The sequence below is a fragment of the Triticum urartu genome, chromosome 2 (genome assembly GCF_003073215.2).
Source record: "Triticum urartu cultivar G1812 chromosome 2, Tu2.1, whole genome shotgun sequence".
Lineage (NCBI taxonomy): Eukaryota > Viridiplantae > Streptophyta > Magnoliopsida > Poales > Poaceae > Triticum > Triticum urartu.
Window position 1 is genome coordinate 177880517 of NC_053023.1, and position 16464 is coordinate 177896980.

A 16464-nucleotide genomic window follows, 5' to 3' on the forward strand; every position below is an offset into this window, starting at 1 on the left:
TAGCAAGTGGTAAAAGTGAGAACAAATGGTATTGCAATGCTAGGAAACAAGGCCTAGGGTCATACTTTCACTAGTGCAAGTTCTCTCAACAATAATAACATAATTGGATCATATAACTATCCCTCAACATGCAACAAAGAGTCACTCCAAAGTCACTAATAGCGGAGAACAAACGAAGAGATTATGGTAGGGTACGAAACCACCTCAAAGTTATTCTTTCTGATCGATCTATTCAAGAGTCTGTAGTAAAATAACACAAAGCTATTCTTTCCGTTCGATCTATCATAGAGTTCGTACTAGAATAACACCTTAAGACACAAATCAACCAAAACCCTAATGTCACCTAGATACTCCAATGTCACGTCAAGTATCCGTGGGTATGATTATACGATATGCATCACACAATCTCAGATTCATCTATTCAACCAACACAAAGTACTTCAAAGAGTGCCCCAAAGGTTCTACCGGAGAGTCAAGACGAAAACGTGTGCCAACCCCTATGCATAAGTTCACGAGGTCACGGAACTCGCAAGTTGATCACCAAAACATACATCAAGTGGATCACGTGATATCCCATTGTCACCACAGATAAGCACGTGCAAGACATACATCAAGTGTTCTCAAATCCTTAAAGACTCAATCCGATAAGATAACTTCAAAGGGAAAACTCAATCCATTACAAGAGAATAGAGGGGGAGAAACACCATAAGATCCAAATATAATAGCAAAGCTCGCGATACATCAAGATTGTACCACCTCAAGAACACGAGAGAGAGAGAGAGGTCAAACACATAGCTACTGGTACATACCCTCAGCCCCGAGGGGGAACTACTCCCTCCTCGTCATGGAGAGCGCCGGGATGATGAAGATGGCCATCGGAGAGGGATCCCCCCCCCCTCCGGCAGGGTGCCAAAATGGGTCTAGATTGGTTTTCGGTGGCTACGGAGGCTTCTGGCGACGGAACTCCCGATCTATTCTGCTCTCTAATGTTTTTAGGGTATATGGATATATATAGGCGAAAGAAGTCGGTCAGGGGAGCCACGAGGGGCCCACGAGGGTGGGGGCGCGCCTCCCTGCCTCGTGGCCACCTCGGAGCTTCCCAACTCCAAGTCTCCTGGATCACGTTCATTCCAAAAATCACGCTCCCCAAGGTTTCATTCCGTTTGGACTTCGTTTGATATTCCTTTTCTGCGAAACACTGAAACAAGGGGAAAAACAGAAACTGGCACTCGGCTCTGGGTTAATAGGTTAGTCCCAAAAATAGTATAAAAGTGCATAATAAAGCCCATAAATATCCAAAACGGGTAATATGATAGCATGGAACAATAAAAAATTATAAATACATTGGAGATGCATCACATATCTAATAAAGTACAGTTATGAGTTCGGACACACCATTACACTATGGTGTTCCAGGTGGCATGAGTTGCGAAACTATTCCACATCGTTTCGAATGAAGACCAAACTTGTAACTCAAATATTTGTCTCCGCGATCAGATCGTAGAAAATTTATTTTCTTGTTACGATGATTTTTCACTTCACTCTAAAGTTCTTTGAACTTTTCAAATGTTTCAGACTTATGTTTCATCAACTAGATATACCCATGTCTGCTCAAATCATATGTGAAGGTCATAAAATAACGATACCCGCCGCGAGCCTCAACACTCATCGGATCTCATACATCAGTATGTATTATTTCCAATAAGTCAGTTGCTCGCTCCATTGTTCCGGAGAATGGAGTCTTAGTCAGATTGCCCATGAGGCATGGTTCGCAAGCATCAAGTGATTCATAATCAAGTGATTCCAAAAGCCCATCAGCATGGAGTTTCTTCATGCGTTTATGGAGTTTCTTCATGCGTTTTACATCAATATGACCTAAACGGCAGTGCCACAAATATGTTGCACTATCATTATCAACTTTGTATCTTTTGGCATCAATATTATGAATAGGTGTATCACTACGATCGAGATTCAATAAACCATTCACCTTGGGTGTATGACCATAGAAGGTTTTATTCATGTAAAATAGAATAACAATTATTCTTTGACTTAAATGAATAACTGTATTGCAATAAACATGATCCAATCATATTATGCTCAACGCAAACACCAAATAACATTTATTTTAGGTTCAACACTAATCCCGAAGGTAAAAGGAGTGTGCGATGGTGATCTTATCAACCTTGGAATCACTTCCAACACACATCGTCACCTGGCCCTCAACTAGTCTCTATTCATTTTGTAACTCCTGTTTTGAGTTACTAATCATAGCAACTGAACCAGTATCAAATAACCAGGGGCTACTATGAACACTAGTTAAGTAGACATCAATAACATGTATATCATATATACTTTTGTTCACTTTGCCATCCTTCTTATCCGCCAAGTATTTGGGGCATTTCTGCTTCTAGTGACCATTTCCTTTGCAGTAGAAGCACTCAGTTTCAGGCTTGGTTCTAGCTTTGGGCTTCTTCATGGGAGTGACAAGTTGCTTGACATTCTTCTTGAAGTTCCCTTTCTTTCCCTTGCCCTTTTACTTGAAACTAGTGGTCTTGTCAACCATCAACATTTGATGCTTTTCTTGATTTCTACCTTCGTTGATTTCAGCATCACGAAGAGCTCGGGAATCGTTTTACGTCATCCCTTGCATATTATAGTTCATCACTAAGTTCCAGTAACTTGGTGATAGTGACTAGAGAACTCTGTCAATCACTATCTTATCTGGAAGATTAACTCCCACTTGATTTAAGCAATTGTAGTACCTAGACAATCTGAGCACATGCTCACTGGTTGAGCTATTCTCCTCCATCTTGTAGGCAAAGTACTGTCAGAGGTCTCATACCTCTCGACGCGGACATGAGTCTGAAATACTAATTTCAACTCTTGGAACATATTATATGCTCCGTGGCGTTCAAAACGTTTTTGAAGTCCCTATTCTAAGCCGTAAATCATGGCGCACTAAACTATCAAGTAGTCATCATACCGAGCTTGCCAAATGTTCATAACGTCTGCCTCTGCTCCTGCAATAGGTTCGTCACCTAGCGGTGCATCAAGGACATAATTCTTCTGTGCAGCAATGAGGATAATCCTCAGATCATGGAGCTAGTCCGTATCATTGCTAGTAACATCTTTCAACATAGTTTATCTCTAGGAACATATCATAAATAAAACGGGGAAGCTATATGCGAGCAATCGATCTACAACATAGATATGCAAATACTATCAGGACTAAGTTCATGATAAATTAAAGTTCAATTAATCATATTAATTAAGAACTCCCACTTAGATAGACATCCCTCTAATCATCTAAGTGATCATGTGATCCATATCAACTAAACCATGTCCGATCATCACGTGAGATGGAGTAGTTTTCAATGGTGAACATCACTATGTTGATCATATCTACTATATGATTCACGCTCGACCTTTCGGTCTCAGTGTTCCGAGGCCATATCTGCATATGCTAGGCTCGTCAAGTTTAACCCGAGTATTCTGCGTATGCAAAACTGGCTTGCACCCATTATATGTGAACGTAGAGCTTATCACACCCGATCATCACATGGTGTCTCGGCACGACGAACTGTCGCAATGGTGCATACTCAGGGAGAACACTTGTACCTTGAAATTTAGTGAGAGATCATCTTATAATGCTACCGTCGTACTAAGCAAAATAAGGTGCATAAAAGATAAACATCACATGCAATCAAAATATGTGACATGATATGGCCATCATCATCTTGCGCCTTTGATCTCCATCTCCAAAGTACCGTCATGATCTCTATCATCACCGGCATGACACCATGATCTCCATCATCTTGATCTTTATCAATGTGTCGTCACATGGTCATCTCGCCAACTATTGCTTTTGCAACTATTGCTATCGTATAGCGATAAAGTAAAGCAATTATATGGCGCTTGCATCTTATGCAATAAAGAGACAACCATAAGGCTCTTGCCAGTTGCCGATAACTTTAACAAAACATGATCATCTCATACAACAATTTATATCTCATCACGTCTTGACCATATCACATCACAACATGCCATGCAAAAACAAGTTAGACGTCCTCTACTTTGTTGTTGCAAGTTTTACGTGGCTGCTACGGGCTTAGCAAGAACCGTTCTTACCTACGCATCAAAACCACAACGATTTTTCGTCAAGTTTGTTGTTTTAACCTTCAACAAGGACCAGGCGTAGTCACACTCGATTCAACTAAAGTTGGAGAAACAGACACCCACTAGCCACCTATGTGCGAAGCACGTCGATAGAACCAGTCTCGCGCAAGCATACGCGTAATGTCGGTCTGAGCCGCTTCATCCAACAATACCACCGAATCAAAGTATGACATGCTGGTAAGCGGTATGACTATTATCGCCCAAAACACTTTGTGTTCTACTCGTGCATATAACATCTAGGCATATACCTGGCACAGATGCCACTGTTGGGGAACATAGTATTTCAAAAAAATTCCTACGATCATGCAAGATCTATCTAGGAGAAGCATAGCAACGAGCGGGGAGAGTGTGTCCACGTACCCTCGTAGACCGAAAGCGGAAGCGTTTAGTAACGCGGTTAATATAGTCGAGCGTCTTCGTGATCCAATCGATCCAAGTACCGAACGCTCGGCACCTCCGCGATCCGCACACGTTCATCTCGGTGACGTCCCTCGAACTCTTGATCCAGTTGAGGCCGAGGGAGAGTTTCATCAGCACGACGGCGTGGTGACGGTGATGATGAAGTTCACCGGTGCAGGGCTTCGCCTAAGCACTACGACAATATGACCGAGGTGGAAAACTGTGGAGGGGGCACCGCACATGGCTAAGAAATCAACTTGTGTGTCTATGGGGTGCCCCCTTCCCCCATATATAAAGGAGGGGAGGAGGAGGAGGGCTGGCCTCAACGGGCGTGCCCAAAGGGGGGATTCCTACTCCTAGTAGGAGTAGGTTTCCCCCTTTCCTAGTCCATGTAGGACAAGAAGGAAGGAATGGAGAGGGAGAAGGAAAGAGGGGGGCGCCGCACCTCCCTAGTCCAATTCGGACCAGCCCATGGGGGGCGCGCGGCCACCCCTTGAGGCCCTTCTATCCTTTCCGTATGGCCCATTAAGGCCCACTACTTCCTCCGGCGAATTCCCGTAACTCTCCGGTACTCCAAAAAATACCCGAATCACCCGGAACCTTTCCGATGTCCGAATATAGCCTTCCAATATATTGATCGTTATGTCTCGACCATTTCGAGACTCCTCATCATGTCCGTGATCTCATCCGGGACTCCGAACAACCTTCGGTACATCAAATCACATAACTCATAATACAAATCGTCATGGAACGTTAAGCGTGCGGACCCTACGGGTTCGAGAACTATGTAGACATGACCGAGACACATCTCCGGTCAATAACCAATAGCGGAACCTGGATGCTCATATTGGCTCCTACATATTCTACGAAGATCTTTATCGGTCAAACCGCATAACAACATACGTTGTTCCCTTTGTTATCGGTATGTTACTTGCCCGAGATTCGATCGTCGGTATCCTCATACCTAGTTCAATCTCGTTATCGGCAAGTCTCTTTACTCATTCTGTAATGCATCATTTCGCAACTAACTCATTAGTAACATTGCTTGCAAGGCTTATAGTGATGTGCATTACCGAGAAGGCCCAGAGATACCTCTCCGACAATCGGAGTGACAAATCCTAATCTCGATCTATGCCAACTCAACAAACACCATCGGAGACACCTGTAGAGCATCTTTATAATCACCAAGTTACATTGTGATGTTTGATAGCACACTAAGTGTTCCTCCGGTATTCGGGAGTTACATAATCTCATAGTCATAGGAACATGTATAAGTCATGAAGAAAGCAATAGCAATAAACTAAACGATCATAGTGCTAAGCTAACGGATGGGTCTAGTCCATCACATCATTCTCTAATGATGTGATCCCGTTCATCAAATGACAACACATGTCCATGGCTAGGAAACTTAACCATCTTTGATTAACGAGCTAGTCAAGTAGAGGCATACTAGGGACACTCTGTTTGTCTATGTATTCACACATGTACTAAGTTTCTGGTTAATACAATTCTAGCATGAATAATAAACATTTATCATGATATAAGGAAATAAATAATAACATTATTATTGCCTCTAGGGCATATTTCCTTCATTCGCTGCCTTGGCCTGTTTGTTGCCGTCGAGGCACCCGGCGTCGGCATGTCCGGCTTGTAGGTCTCTTTGGCCTTGGCGAGGGTGCGCCGGACTTCTGCCCACTTCTCGCACTTCTTGATCCAGGAGAACACGTGGAGGTACTTGAAATCCTTGTTGGTGTTGCTGTCCTGCCGAAACATGGCGAACATCCGGACCATCTGCACTGAGGAACAAGTGTCGACGACGCACACACGCGGCGAAAACGAGCGAGAGACCGGCGGCTTACCTGACCCTCGATGCTGGCGCCGCTCTCCGGGCGGTGCAAGGGGCGGCGTACTTCTTCGGCGGCATGGCGGCTGGATGGGGGGAGAGGGAGAAGAATGGCGGGAGAAGGCAGGAGAAGGGGGAGATGGAGGGAAACAGAGGGGGGAAAGCGGGGTGATCGGTGGGAAAAGGTCTTTGTCTCGCCGACAAAGTGGACCCACGTGACTTTTCGCTTCGGCCGACGTCCAGGCGCCCCCTGGGGGCTTGGGTTCGGCTCGGGTACGTCGGCTGTTATTTCGGCCCAAACCGGCGATAATCGAGATCCTGGGGGCGCAACTGGGCCGATTTTTCGGCGTCGGCGTAAAAAATGGCCTTGGGGGCCTCTTGGGGGCGCGGTTGGAGATGCTCTAACATTAGGCAAACTACCTAAAAAAACTGCAATCTGAGAAAGGGAAGAAAGTATATTTTTCATCCTCGGGTTGGAAGGGAGGGGCGAGAGGTGGGTGCAGCTCCTTGTCTTGCCCGTGGACCTTCTTCGTTAAGCTCGTTGTGTTCATAGTTTTGGTGGAGGCACGATTACTTGCCCTCTTATTTTGAATCCATCCCGGAGTTGGTTTGGAGGGGAGGAGAAGTGATGAACTGGACTTAGTGGTTTGGGTAGGTGCTCGTCCTTAGTGGCGTCTAAGGTGAGACAACGACGTTTATAATGGCGGTGGAAACTGGTCATCATTGTCTCGCCATTGATTTTGCTGGCCGAAGGGCGTCCGCTTCTTTCCCCCTGACTTGGTGCCAAGATGGGATACAATTCAGCGCAGGATCAGGGTCTTTGGCTTCTTCTTCAGGCGTGGTATGCGACAGGAGAAGCAATTACAGTGGTAGTGTCTAGTTTAGATCTGATTGTGTTTCTTGTTTTATGTTGGGGTCCTCCTTGCAAAAAAGTTGGGATCAATCTATAATTAATTTTCTTTGGTGGGTCCTATTGTAGACTGTTGTGTGCCAGCAATTTAAGATTAATGGAATTTCTGGGCTTTCGGGACACATCTCTTGTTTAAAGCAACTAGTCCGCTTTAATCCAGTTGCATGATTTTGTCTTACCTTTGATGTTGTTTTTCTAGTTCATTGGACATTACTGAAGCATGAGAAGAAATGAAGAATCATAAAGATACGAGACACATCTTTTACATCTAACTAATGCTAGATTTTGTTTTTATATGTAAGTGGTGCTAGATTAATAAGAATGATTGAGATGAAGTGATCTACACCGTGTGAGAACATGTCATGCGCATTCAAGTTGATCACCTGCATACCTCATGACATAATTCCTCATTCTTGCTTCGGGTGGGGTTGCACATGCCCCCCTCCCTCGAGGGAGGGGAGGGACTCTCTCTCTCTCCCCCCCTCTCTCTTCTCGCCCTGGCTAGGTGCAATTTGTTTCACCAACTAGCATTGATCGGTCCCGGTTCAAGTGAGCTGTGATTTTTAGCCATGTGGTGTCCACATTAAAATGAGATGGAAAAATCGCATGAGTAAGTTTTTTTTTTGCATGAATAAGCTATTATAAAATTTTATGTCATGCTAATACAATAGCCTCACCAATTTATTTAAAGGAACCATAAATAAACGATATGACGCAAAAGACTATCTTCTCATGCAGCTATTGGCCAATGGTTTCGGAGCAACAATAGCTACCCCTCTCCAGGCAGCAGGCATTGGCGGTCAATGCTAGTCAACGGCAAATCTAGTGGGGGTGCTATAGCAACACCTTCAAAGTTGTAAAATAAATTTTACTATATACTTTATTACTTTACACTAATTATTTAACAAGTTGATGCTATGTTCCGGCTATTTGTTGAGATTATGATGGTTTTAAGACTAAATTATATAGTATCTAGTGTAAATATTGAACGTGGCATCCTTGGAGCTGAACATTGTCTCTTTGCCAAGGCAATCTAGGAAGACAGAAGGTTCACGGGAGAGGGGAGAGAAACGGGAAAAAACAGCAGGGCCGGTCCTGAGATTTCAAGGGCCCTGGGCGAAATTATAATTGGGGGCCCTTGATGGCCCTTAGTATAGATGTCTATTTATAAATCATTATATGTAGATATAATTTGTATCAAAGAAAAAATTAAATGCATATCAAATAATGTATTACATATTTCTTCAAAAAATCTCCTCATATTTTGAGATGGAAAATCGCTAATGATATTATCAATATCAATTTCATCAAGCATGTTTTTCTCAATGCATAATGTTGCCAAGCTGTTGTAACCCTTTGTCAATTTGTTTCATGCTTTCTCAGTCCAGTGCTCAGTTCATTCCAAGAGTTTATGTTGGTAATATGGTCAACACTAGCTGCATGTTTCGGTCTCGCATTAATATGCTTCCAATCACAAAACCCCTCATGCCTCAATGCACTTTTGCATTTGTCAGAATTGAAAAGCTTACATCACAATGAAAACACTTTTTTTGCGCCTTTTGAAATAACTGACCATTTCCTATCACGCACTTCTCAATTGCACATATTTCTTGAGTAATGCGTATATGAAAAATGTCTTGAATTTTCATCCAAAGAATATTTGGTGTTTTCTTCTTTCCTTTTAGGCCCCTTTTCCACTAATATACCCTCAATTTATTTTCAAGATTACCCAAATTGCTTAGATCATAAATATCCACAGTAATAACCGGTTCGTCATCAACACTAGCAAATTATGTCGCAGATGAATTAAATATGGACGCAGGATCGCTCACATTGGTATCATCAATGTTGATGTCAACATCATCTTCTGTAGGAGAATGACCATTATTTTTCTGATTGGCACTAGTTTGGTCATCCATAAGAACTATCACCAACTCGTCTAGATTTTTTGAAGTGCTCGGATGGCTCTTATGATTTATTAAGAAGGGATCCTTTCATGTCATCTACCTCCTTCCTTTTTCTTTTATCACATCCAGATGGATACTTTACACCCGAACCCAATATGGCAATGCTGAAATTGAAAGGAACAACAAAATTAGTGCAAAAAATTAAAATATTGGATTAATTACAGAAGATCTTCACCTAATATCATGACAAAATCTGCTAGGGCATAGTATAGTACCTTCTCTCCGTAGTCTAATCTGGCTATGTGCGCGCGTTTGATCACCCTGGCAACAATTCCCTATTGACCTGTTCGAGAATTCGGAAATCAGGATTAGAAAAAGAAAGAAACAGGAAGAAGAACAGGCAAGGGCAGAAGGCGTGCACGAGGAGACGTACCTGCCGTAGTCGTCGCGCCGTTCGTCAGGAGGCGGAGTTGAAGTCTTGAAGACGAATAGCGGTCGGCGGAACATGCAAAAGGGCAGGGAACGAGACGATCGAGGATCCGAAGAAAAAGGAAATCGTGCGTGAATCAAGCGATTTCTTTCACGTCATCTGCCTGTACGTGCAAACATGGGCCAAGCCCATCATCTCTCCCTTTCTTTCCTAGGCCTAGCACGTGAGTCACACGAGAGGAGCAGAGGCTGGGGCGTTGCTGGGTTTGGCTTCAATTTTTTTTGGTCGTAGTATATACTTGTGTACCCTACATACACGTACCTGGAGGGGGCCCCCTGGCGTTTGGGGGCCCGGGGCGGCCGCCCCATTCGCCCCCCCTCAGGGCCGGCCCTGAAAACAGACATGCCTATGGTAAAAAAAAAAAACTCCAGACGTTCTGAATTATTTGTCTTAGATTTGCCTCTCCTCTAGGCAATGCAAATACTACATTATTTGTATAAGATTTGTCTCTCCTCTAGGCAATGCAAATACTACATTGCTATACGAATTTTAACTTTTGGTACCAAATCCCAGGTCACTTTTCCTGTTGTTCATTTCCAACTGAGGAAAGAAAAAAGATCTATCTAGGGCACATCTACCCTAGGAAAAGAAAAAAGAAAGAAAATACCGGCACGAATCTCCGGATAAAATCAATGAAATAGGATTTAGATGTGCAATACTTAGGGCATATCTAAACATGCTTTAGCAAAACTGAAAGAAAAAAGTACCGCTGGTCCAAACAAGGCCTGAAAATTTGCGATCGCCTTGTTTGTATTTATCTTGACAGCCAGTGAACTTGACAAGTGTAAACAGAATATATCACATAGGTGTAGAGATGACATGAACATTCATTCCTCCATACTAGTACATCTACAAGCGCGGCATGCACCATCAACACAGGCACAACACACACACACAAAACGCATCACCCTTTTCATCATCATCTACTGGGAAGTCATTGCCGCTTGGTGGTCGAACAGGCGACCTTGATATTTAATCGGTCTGAGGCGCCATGGGGCAAGCGGTAGGTGGAACTGGACAAGTCGTAAGCTATGAAATGGACTGGAAAAATTCCAGCAGTCTTAAGAAATCTATTAAAAAATGATCTGCACAGCGGATAAGCCCGTCGTCATTATTCCCAGCTCATTAGTTATTTCTACACACCACCAAATTGCTATGGCAGCCAGATATACCATCATCCAGCACCTGTTTGAAAGAAAAAAGTGTGAACGAAACTAAATATTTGCTGGCAGGTGATAAACAGACATTTTCCCAAACAGGTCACTGAACAAATGATACATCTTGGGTAAATTGATAGGGTAAGAACCATAAAGACATTGGCATAGTATAACAGAATAGTTCTCTTACTACGTTTCGTACTTGTAGCAAGAAAGTGGTTACCTGTCTAGCGGTAATCCAACGTACCAGCACCCATTGTGAAGGGAAAGGTTAGAGAATCTGCATTACAATTAGCACTGTTAAATACATGTTGCAACAAACAAAAAGGGGGGAATCATCTTGATTGAACAAGTACCATCAGCAGAGCCATTGATAAAGTTAGCATGATTGTGCAGACCGTCTGTGATCATACTTTCAACTGGAATTTGAGTACGGTCACAATTAGCACCAATAATAGCAGCTATGTCAGGGGGGCTGTTTTCAAGAAATTGTTCCACTTGACCCATAAGTATGCTCGATTGGCTTTCCATGTACGCAAATGATTCGGCAGAGGTTGCAGCTCTAGCCGCTGCTATGCTGAATATTCGACACAATAAAGTGTGACGCTTTGTCTGAGGATCACCATCAAAAGAGTACGCGTAACCACCATTTGAAGATCCTGATCTGGCATCTTTCCTCCACCTTTTCAAGATGTACTGAGGAGGAATGTCCTTGATATTCCTAGTGTCAAGTACCTTCAGCATATGGCGACATGGAATGCCTACAAACTCAAACCTCTTGCAACTACAATGTGACATGGAATTGAGTGAATCATACTTAACAAAATGATCTTTTGGATTGTCCTCGACAGTTATCCTATACTCACAGATTGTGCCCATCTCACCACAGTTATATAGCATGCAATCCATGTACAATTCAAACTCTCTTTCAAACATTCTATAGGCAGCAGGTGTATACACATTTGCAGCTTGCCTTAATATTCGCATCGAAGGTGGCTTCTTTGTGCTCTGACTGGCACTCACATCAAGTTGCAGTTCTGCAGACCGACGATCACATAATAATTTTTCAAACTGCACAAAGAAACTCAAAAGGTCGAATTCTAGGGATAAATATATTTTAAGCTCACTACTCAAGTTGTCCTTCTGTTGGACGCTTTTCATATCAGCGTAAAATGCCTCACGACCATATGGTAATGCCCATTTCTCCTTAACAGCAAGAAGATCTGCTAGCCATTGATTATCTTTTAGGTCATGATTTTCCAACATTTCTCTCCATGCCATCAAAAACTCAGCCTCATCTTCACAATCAAATAGGCATCTCTTGAAGTTGTATTCTAAAGTTCTTGACCCATGGAATGCTTGACTTAACTGTTGAAGAGCATTTTGGTAAATTTGCCAAACACAAAAACGATGTGCTGTCTCAGGCCAACTTACTGCAACAGCTTCACTTATCACAGCCGATCTATCAGTTAACAATGTCTTGGGATGGGTACTATTCATTGCCATCTTAAAAGTATCAAATAGCCATCTGAAAGCTTCAAAGCTCTCATCATAAAGTAATGCAGTACCAAAGATGACAGTTTGCCTATGATGATTCAGACCTGTAAACAAAGCAATCGGCCTACCATAGCCTTGCACTGCATACCCTGAATCAAGGCATACTACATCACCAAAGTGGGTAAAATCCATGATGGACTTGGAATCTGCCCAAAGAAAATTTGTCAAGTTCCCATCTTCATCAGATTTTACTGCATAGAAGAATGAAGGGTTGTCATGTTGCATCTTTTGTAGGTACTCCAGAGTGGCACCTACATCACCATAGTGAGAAACTTTACACTTGTACCTTTTCCAACTTCTACCTTCTAGACAGTTTGAAGTGGCATCCTCTTTGATAAGATTTTGCTTGCCGTAACAATCGTCTAGTGATTCATCATACAAATCTACTCCACAATCTTGATAACTTCCAGCCGCTAGTGATGTCATCACAAGATCAGAAGCTGCTGCGGCGCCAAGACCGTGATTGTGGAAGGTGACAAACTCAGTGACATTATACTTGCCGTTAGATGCAAGTCTGATGACCATACACGCTGGGCAACCAGTTCGTGTCTCTGGACGAGGCTTCTTTACTCTATTTGCTCCTCTTTTCTTCTCACGGAACCCTTCTTTTGAACAAACAAACATCCTTCTAGTGATAACATTTTCAGCATTTATTGTCATGCTTGCCCTTCTCACGTTAAATCCAATTTTCCCTGCATACATGCTGTAAAATTCATATGCCTCATCTTCATTTTCAAACTCTGGCGTTACCACAGTATCATCCACCAGATTTTCTCTCACAGCCCGTGCTTTACGCCTAATTTTCTTTGCTTTCAACATATGAATCGTAGAAGCTGTTGCCAACTGATGGTTATGGTTTGGTACAAATTCTGTCAAACGGTACTTGCCATTGGGAGTAAGCCTAATGGTCATGCTTGCTGGGCAACCAATTCTTGTTTCAGGCCGTGGGCACTTTGATTCCTTGGCACCCTTCTTCTTCTCCCGAAAACCTTCTCTTGAGCAAACAAATGTCCTCCTAGTGATGATGTTCTTCGATGTTGTCCAGAGTGTTGATCTCCGAACAAAGAAGCCCACCTTCTCCGCATAAATATTGTAGAACTCATAAGCATCATTCTCGTCATCAAATAGCATATTTACTTCCGGCAACATCTTCTCATTGCAGCTATTAATCACAGGAAGAACATCGGCTGCCACCACATCCGCTACTGCTTCCTACCCATGAAGAATGGCAGCACCATGATAAGGTAACAAGGCTTTGTTCTTCCTTAAGACCTAGTGGAAAATAGACAATAGTAGAGAACATACCCCATTTTGTTGTGGATACGCAGGATTCACATGAGGAGGCCAAGATGTGCATGGACGCAGGACTACATGTCCAGGCCAGGACTGTTGTGCTAATCTCAGATCAGTGGTGGGGGCATCTGAAGCAGTAGGCATAGAATTTTGGACTAAGGGAGGTGGCACAGGCGGCATAGCAATTCGGGGACCCTTCTCCTTTGCACCACCGCCGCTGTTGCTGGACATTTTGTTCTACATACATGTATACGCCAGCACGAGCACTCAAAATCCACTTGATAGACAGAACGAAGCTTCTTGTAATTGCACTCCACCGCTAGGCAACACAACTTCAAGAAAAGAAAGAAATGTGGTTAATAAATGAAGCAGCAGTTTACCAATCAACCTTTGGACCATTTAGTCTAATACATCCTGAATGAGGCAATAAAAAGAGGATGGAAGAGGAAATGTTGATTGGCCAAGAAATTAGCATAGGTGAAAACAAAATCAACCGAGAAATCACAACAAATTCTTCCACAGTAGAGCTGAACCTGATGGCCAAATTGGATAACCTACTGCTAGAACTGTCCACAAGCAGAACTCGATCCAAGTCAAGCTATGCTGCGCAGCCGGCTGGATTTCACTGCACACAAGATTACCTTAAAAGTCCTCAGGTAGGACGGAAGGACTGAGGAGGGAGAGGGAATTGTGATTCCCTACACAATGGTGGCCGCCACTACCATGCAGCCAGGCAGTGGTGGGCACATGACTAAATGTAAGGTAAGGCAGACTTAAGCCTTTAGTGAGAGGGCTAACATTTTCACCGACCTCACTAATGGACAAGAATGTCAGTACATGTGTATACATCTGTAAAAATAAGTTATTTGTGACATAAACTGTGAAAAATCCCGATTTAAGCAGATCAAACCACCCATTACCTTCCCTACCATACCTCAATCCTCGTATTTGCAATTCAGAGTATTTTTCAAAACATTCAAACCCACCACACAGCTCAATTATGAATACAATGGCCACCACTGCGGATCAATCCCTAAAAAACCCAATCGCCCAGTCAACTAATATACCTACTTATACCGACTGAGAACTTCCAAGCATGACAAATGGGACACCCAAGACCACACCACTAACTCTATGCATTCGGTTTATTCAGTTTGGTAAATACCCTTTTGTGGTATGTACACTATCCATACTTCGGTCAATATGGTACTATAAAACTAAAATGCAATTTGGCTTTGGTATATACCATGTATGGCTTTGATTAAACCAAAGTTGACGCAAATTTAAGAAAGAGAGAACGACGCTTTCTTCCTGTCCTATGTATCTTTGAAGGTTCTGAACTTCCATTCCATACATTTTTCACAATAGGACTTGCATTAGACTAGCCATGAAAATATGACATACTTGCTAATTAATTAGCACTAGAAAATTAGAGGTTAGCGAAGGCATGGATGGATAAACATCAGAAACTAATTAGATGCTGGGAGCAAACCTTATGATGTCAAGGACAAGTCATCTTTGGACCGTAGCACTAGCAGTATAGCATTCCATATAAGAATACAGAACATAACATAATATGCCTCACCATGAGTGTTCAGATAACAGGAATCACAGACAGAATAGAAGAAAACAGCATCAGTACGTCACGACCTCCCATGGCCATGGGGCACAAGCATTGCCACAATACCAGTTGCCAACTTCACAAGATCGCAGCTTAGTACTAACTAGCACAGCCCAAGCACCTTTACAGTACTCAGCAGCATTGTAAGTTCCTTCAAATCTCCCCCTAAAAAAAGTTCCTTCAAATCTGAAAAGTCAAGCGAAATAGGCAACATCAATTTATTAAACCTTAGTATAAGACATGATATCGATGGAATTGCCATTGTTCAGAAACCTATTCGCAGCCAAAAAAAAAAGATCCTACTCATTGGCTCATTGCAACTTTGCCACCATAGTAATTAACTAATTAAGGCACAGGAATTACCTGAAGCTTTACTAGGTTGTGCTTGCGCGGGGACGGAGAACGCCGGGAAGCAGGAAGCAGCGACCTGCGAGGGCCGGTGGGTACGGCGTCGGACGGGCGAGTAGCTGAGCAGGCCGCTCGCCTGACGGCGGAACGGCGCCGGAGGCGTGGCGATGCAGCGAGGTTGAGCGCCGGACGGCGAAGCGGCACCGGAGGCGTGGTGAACTAGCGAAGCAGCGAGGCTGAGCCGTTGAGCCCCCAGTGGTGAGCGCGCCGCCGTGGTGCTCGCTAACGCTAGGGTTCGTCTGTCGGTCTGCCCGATGCGCTAGCTACCGCTTCGGGTAAATCCTATCTGACGCTCAATGCGCCAGATACTCGGCATAGCGCACAGGCGTAGGCTCCAATGCTCCATGGCCATTCGCCAGGCTCAGGCTGTGTTTTTTTTTTCCAAGGTGTAGTTTTTCTCTCATAATAATTGCAAGTAGGAGCAGTGAGATCATTTTTTTCTTTCATAGAAAGAAAGAGGGTCCTTTAGGCTAGGGTTTCTCATGCCTCTCGCTGGTGCCGCCACCAGTCTATCTCGTCTCCTATTGTCTTAGGGCCATGGAGGTGTGACGGATCCCGGCCCATATCGGCGGGAGGGTTTTGTTTTTTCATACTCTTTTGAGTTTTGTTAGGGTTTGTGTCTTGCTCAGAGAGGTGAGGCGGCTGCGACTCTCTGAAGATGGAATAAAATTCTCCCCGCCTTGTCGCCGTCTCATGATGTTTC

General features: G+C 43.4%; 1 protein-coding gene across 4 annotated transcripts; it reads right to left on the reverse strand.

Moving 5' to 3' along the window:
* Positions 1 to 10446: 10446 nt before the first annotated feature.
* Positions 10447 to 16058, reverse strand: LOC125536620 (protein FAR1-RELATED SEQUENCE 5-like). 4 transcript variants are annotated; one of them, XM_048699862.1, is made up of 6 exons: positions 15717 to 16058; positions 15318 to 15539; positions 13745 to 14064; positions 11239 to 13651; positions 11106 to 11162; positions 10447 to 10910 (listed from the first exon to the last, which is right to left on the reverse strand). In XM_048699862.1, exons 3-5 carry the CDS (start codon positions 13961 to 13963, stop codon positions 11110 to 11112), a joined length of 2685 nt encoding a protein of 894 aa, XP_048555819.1. In that variant the 5' UTR covers positions 13964 to 14064; positions 15318 to 15539; positions 15717 to 16058; the 3' UTR covers positions 10447 to 10910; positions 11106 to 11109. The 4 variants fall into 4 exon arrangements, with proteins under 4 accessions (XP_048555819.1, XP_048555818.1, XP_048555820.1 ...); XM_048699861.1 differs by having other exon boundaries at positions 15225 to 15539; XM_048699863.1 differs by having other exon boundaries at positions 13745 to 15512.
* Positions 16059 to 16464: the final 406 nt, after the last annotated feature.